This window comes from Corvus cornix, chromosome 28 (genome assembly GCF_000738735.6).
Source record: "Corvus cornix cornix isolate S_Up_H32 chromosome 28, ASM73873v5, whole genome shotgun sequence".
NCBI classification, from domain to species: Eukaryota; Metazoa; Chordata; class Aves; order Passeriformes; family Corvidae; genus Corvus; species Corvus cornix.
In genome coordinates this window covers 307,821-313,535 of record NC_046356.1, presented here as the reverse complement: position 1 = coordinate 313,535, position 5,715 = coordinate 307,821, and the positions used below count along the sequence as shown (strand labels likewise).

At 46.6% G+C, this 5,715-nt stretch overlaps 1 protein-coding gene across 1 annotated transcript; it reads right to left on the bottom strand.

Moving 5' to 3' along the window:
- Positions 1 to 4,529, bottom strand: LOC104696925 (kelch-like protein 24). The gene is made up of 3 exons (XM_010411453.4): positions 1,929 to 4,529; positions 784 to 1,195; positions 1 to 565 (listed from the first exon to the last, which is right to left on the bottom strand). Exons 1-3 carry the CDS (start codon positions 2,848 to 2,850, stop codon positions 253 to 255), a joined length of 1,647 nt encoding a protein of 548 aa, XP_010409755.3. The 5' UTR covers positions 2,851 to 4,529; the 3' UTR covers positions 1 to 252.
- Positions 4,530 to 5,715: the final 1,186 nt, after the last annotated feature.

Here is a 5,715-nt window from a genome sequence, read left to right as displayed (position 1 = left end):
TTAAAGGTCAGAACAGCCCTTTATTGAGCATGAACCCTAAGGAGTTTATGTACCATAACAATACCATCACCATTTTCAATAATTACTTGCAGCCTTTGTGTAAACAAAGTTTTCACTGGCTTTTGCTTCGAGTTCATTTGTCAAGTAGAAAAAAAAAGTAAAATTACAAAGGAACAAAAATTTTAAAATGTCACAGGCCAAAGTTGATGCAATCTAACTCCCTTCAGCTGTAAAGCACGTGATCTTCCACTCTCATGCCCATGTATCGAATCTTCGCACAGAGACACAGCCATGAATAGGAAGGGGGCAAGGGAGTTTGTTATCTATGACCTGGCACATGTCAAGGTAGGGATCAAAGAGGACTACAGTGGGGAGGGCACTGTTTCCCTTCCTCTGTCCAAGGAGATAAATTTGTCCATTCACAGTGCTGCATCCCATGAAGAACTTCTGGGTCAAGCATTCCTCATTCACCTGGGTCCATTCATCTGTCTCCACATCAAATCGAAAAGCTCCCCCTCCTACAGTGTACAGAGCCCCATTCAAGGACGTGATGCAGAGGTCATACCTGAGAGGGAAGAAACCCTTGATCAGAATCAACAGGAAGATTTGGCCCCTGAAATATTCAGGGTGACCTTGGCCCTCAAATCAGAAGTCCTGTTTAAATAGAGAATCACAGAAGTGTTGCAGGGACAGGACTTCTGCATTTCTACAGAAATCTTCTTGGAGCAGGACCAACACTAAAACCTTTCATCTTCTGCCAGGTCCCAGGATATTATTTCATACCTTGGAAGAGGGGAGAATGAGATGACATCCCAGCTGTCTGTCTCCGTGTTCAGCCTTTGCACTCCATCATACACATGTCCATTCTCATCCAGGCCACAGACCACATAGATCCTGGCTCCCACACTGACTGCGTCACCTCTCTCCACAGGCTGAGCCATAGGACTCATGCTTTCCCACTCCGACTCCATCAAAGCCATGCGCTCCACTGCTGGGATTATCCCTTCATCTGTGCTCCCTCCAAGAACATACAGGTAGAGCCCTACTCCTACTGCACAGTGGCTATTGCGGGACTTCTTCATGGCTGGCCCTTCCAGCCAGCAATTGTCCAAGCAATTGTAGATAAGCACCCAATCCACACTGTACCACACAAACTCATCCCGGAAATATCCTCCTGTCACAAAAAGGAAGCTCCCTGGAAAGACAGCAAAGAAATATTAGTCACATGAAGGCTAAAAATTGCTACTGATAGCTGGGATTCTCCTTTTTCCCTGGGCTGTACTGGTAAGGTGCAAGATGAGGAGAGAAAATCACTGCTCTGTCAATTGTTTGCAGTATTTAATTCCTCATCCACACAGATACACTGCGCCTACAGTATGCAGCCAGTCTTTCCAAACCTGCTCCCATTTTTGAACAGAATCATGGAAACACTGGTTGGAAAGAACCTCAGGGATCTCACTTCCAAACTCCTACCAGAAATGGGATTATTACCAACACTAATACAAGAAGCCATAGTATTGTGCTGGCTTGAAAGTCTCCGAGCATGAAGATTTCCCAACATCTATGGATAAGCTTAATGTAATGGCAACTATAAATCAGAAGTCACCTGTCATCTGTCTAAACCACTACAAAAGAGAAGGCCAAAAAAATATACTGCTTAAAGCCAAGCCCTTTGACTAATTCCAGATAAAGCCACTGTAAGGAGCTCAACAGACTGCATAGTTTCTGCTACATGAGAAGAAATAGTGTTGTCTAGCATTCTCCCAGGACTAAGGAAAACAAAACCATTCTTTGAACAGATATGAACACCAATATGAATGAAGTTTTAGCAATGCTGTGCACAATTTTACAGCAACAGCTGGACTCCCTGCATTTGGGACTCTCAACTTCTGTTTGCATTTGCTCAGTCTCCCTTATCTGTAAGTTACCTACTGCTGCCACTGCGTACTGGGTGAGGTTCCTGCGCTGCAGTGGAGAGCAAGCCTGCCAGGTCCCTGTTTTAGGTTGAAAGAGAAATAATTCTTGCTGTTCCTTGTCATGCTTTCCTCCCAGGACATATAAGGTATCATAGCTCCGACCAGCATAAGGACACAGTTTCGGATTTTGCCAGCTGGGTGGAGGACAGCTGTCTAACTTCTTTATTAGTCTGGAAAAGATATCTGTCTCTCCAGCACGCCTGCTGCGTTTCACCAAGATATCGAGGAAGGACAAACTCAGAAAAGTGACCCTGACTTCGCCCACCAAATCCAGAAATTCTTCCTCTCTTGTTGCCGGGTCCTCCATTATCCAAATCATAATACTGTCAAAAACCACATCCTCTCTTGAAACGAAGAGGTCATCACTTTTCAGGAGCTGCATCAGCATTTCCTTGGGTAGTGCCTTAAATTCCTCCTGGCATATCACATCTCCCCAGTGAGTGAGAGCCACATTCATAGCAGACACATACAACTCTGTAAAGGCAAATTGCTGTGAGTAGGTCATCAGGCCCAGGCAGTTGGAAATATGCAGTTCTCTCTCCAGAAACTTCTCACACAACAGTTTCACCCTGTCAAACTGAAAAAAATCAGCTGTTTCCAGTAAGCTGGTTACATTTTCTTGACCTATGAGCACTTGGGCTGTGCGAGTGAACTCAAGTAGCGCCTGAAAAGGCACTGCATCAATCCCTTTGATCACTATGTGCTGTTCAGAGCTCTCTCTTGCTCCTCCAAAAAACATGGCTTCAAAATATCGACTGTGTACTGAAAGCACCCTACGGCTGACCTGGAAGAGTCTCTCTCCAACCTCAAGAACTGTGTCTGCAATCATTTCTGTGTGAGGTCCCAGCTCCTGTGGCTCTTGTGCAGGCTCCATGCTTGTAGACTGCCAGGCAGTTAATTTTAACTCAGTCTTATGCTTCCCTTACCCATGTGAGATCTCTGGAAACATTATCCCCCTAGCTAGGATAAATATGAGATAAGCCAATCTTGTCCTAAAAATAGAATGTTTTCTACTCTCCTGCTTTGCTCTTCTGTCTTTCCTGTTGCTTTCTGAACAGCAATAGCAGAACTGCTGTATAACCAAAAAAATGTAGATTTGACTGGTATCTACTTTTACTAGGTAAGACCACAGCAAATTAGGGGAGCTGTTGCCCAAGCAAAGAGCCTAGGGTAGAAAGAAAAAACAGGAGAAACAACCAAAGCTTCCTAAGCACTGGGTAAATACCAAAAAGTTGTAGAAAACATTGAACCCATTTGGAAGAAAGCAACCATTACCTCATCTTTCATTAGTTCAAATTTAATCAAATACCAAAGTGATTACAGTTTTTATTATGTATCTAACTTTATACTTTAGTAAGAGAGAAGAGGAAGGAGTAAGCCCCCATTCAAACCCAGATGGCTTTATGTGTTCAGTCACCCTCAATCTGAATGCACTAAATAAATACAGATGTAGGACAAGCAACAGCTCACTGATGCCACAGTGAATTTTTCCAGACCTATTAAGTGAAGAGATTTGCATAGTGACCTTGAAGTAGAGCCCCTTACCCAAAGAGCCCATACCAGCAAGACTCACTCCCAGTTCTTGGCAGAGCTCAGCAAACAGAAACTGTGCCAGTGCCTCACCACCCCCATCATAAAAACTTTCTTCCTTATTCCTAGTCTGGATCACCGCTCTTTTAGCTTAAACCATTATCCCTTGTCCTATCACAACCCCTTGTTCCCATCCTGCTAAAATGTCTGCCCCCTATAGTTTTCATATTCTTCTTTTCAGGTACTTGACTCCCAAGTCTAACCCGGAAGTCTGCACTGCAGAAAAGGAGAGCCATGCAGCTCACAGTAAAGACCAAGCAACCAATCAGCTGAGCAGGAAATGCTGGGATCACGCCCCTCTCTCGAGCTTACACACTTGACCCATGGCTTCAGGCAGATCTCCCTGCACTGAGAGCCCAGAATCCACCCCAGAGAGCTGTTTCTGATGCTACAGAGTGCAAAGATAATGCAGCATGTTACTGGCATCAACACCAGCAATCTTTATCCCACCTAAAGAACAGTTCAAGACTCTGCTCAGGCTGACGGCAAGCAAATTCTACTCCTCACACTCTAAATAAGGACTCTCTTTTGAATTGTGCAGTTGCATGAACAAGTTTTGTAGCATTAGAAAAAAACTAAATCGTGAGGAGCACTACTTTATAGACAGCTCTGTGAGCCCCCAGATTAAAATCCAGAAGCATCCAAGTTCACACAGGCAATACATCACACAAGACACCTGGTCCCTAGTTTCAGAGCCTCCTGGAAAAGCCAGATTCACTGAACTGAAATTTACTCTAAGCTTCACCCCTTTCAGAGCTGACCTATGAAAGGTTATGCACGGGAGAACAGTGCTGTTGCCAAAATAACCAATACAACCTGTACTTGCCACATGTTCTTGCCAACCTTCAGGAACAAAACTGCTGCTGCCAGCAGAACAATTCACTCTGCCACAGCCTCCTGTCTTGGTTTGAAAGACAGGTGTCTGCTAAGGAAGGCAGAAGCCTCCCTTGAAGTGGCAGATGTAACCCCTTTGCCTCCGAGTTATTATGATTTTGAAATCAAGGGCCTTTAGGCAAAGATGTGGGAAATAGGAATAACAGTTCTTTACTATTATATATCTCTATGTGTATAACCAGTCGAACAAACAGCAATAACTGTGGCAGTAACAGCGAACAATCACAAACCCAGTCCCAGCCTTCTCGGCTGCCGGGCCCTTTCCCCTCGGGTGCAGTTCCGCTCGCAGCCGGCAGGGGCGCTGGCGGCTCCCGGTGAGCAGGGCAGGTGCGATGGTTCCCCCGCGGCTGCAGGGGGCGCTCCGGAGCGAGCTCGGGGAGCACGCGGCACCGGTGCCCCGGGATCCCGGGAAGGGATGGAACAAAGGCTCCACAAACCCTGGGCAGCTGATCCCGGTGTCCGGCCGGACCCTCGGGAACAGCAGGCTGGAGCGGCAGGGACGAGCACAAATCCCGGGTGGCAGACGAGATGTATCCAAACTGCGGTGGGAACCCCCCGGAGGTCTGGGCAGGCAGGGTGAGCAGGGCTACAACGCAGCGAAGGCTCAAAACAACGGCAGGGGCAGGGCGGCCACGGCCCAGCTCCCAGCGGGGCAGGGAAGGTGGGCTTGGGATCGCGGGGTTGTTTCCAGCAGAAAGCAAAGTAGCCGAAGCAAGCAGACTCCTCTCTCTCTCTCTCCCTCTCCCTCTCCCTCTCCCTCTCTCTCCCTCTCTCTCTCTCGACGCAGAGAGCGAACTGACCCCACACCCAGGTGAAACACAAAGAGTAGCCAAGCCCACCCCACCCCCCAATGGGCAGCTCTTTTGTCTTTCTTAAGTACAGCCATTTGTCCCCTAGCAACATGCATATGGGAAAAAATTCCTTTAACAGGAAAAAAAAAAACCCTAGGACTAAACTAAAACCCTAACACCTCCTCATAAAGAGTCCTCTATAAAGGGAAAAACAGGTGGCAAAAGCACGTTACATACAGGCTGCAGGTACATACCTCAATCGGGCAGTCTTTGAAACGCTTCAGAAGTGGAACCAGATGCTCTCAGGCCTTTCCCATTGATTCCCTGTCTGAAGCATGGCTTCTGCTCTGGTCCCTCCTGATCCTGCAGTGTTTATGCAGCTCCTGAACTAAGTTAATTTAGTTTTACGGCTGGAGAACTGTAATATCAGCTGTTGTGCACTTTTACAGACTAAAAACCAGACA

Excerpts from the sequence above, each read along its gene's own strand:
- LOC104696925 (XM_010411453.4), bottom strand. The coding sequence starts at position 2,850 with ATGGAGCCTGCACAAGAGCCACAGGAGCTGGGACCTCACACAGAAATG. Across the intron at positions 1,196-1,928 it reads GTACGCAGTGGCAGCAGTAG|GGAGCTTCCTTTTTGTGACA; the intron begins GTAACTTACAGA and ends CTGTCTTTCCAG. Across the intron at positions 566-783 it reads TCATTCTCCCCTCTTCCAAG|GTATGACCTCTGCATCACGT; the intron begins GTATGAAATAAT and ends CTTCCCTCTCAG.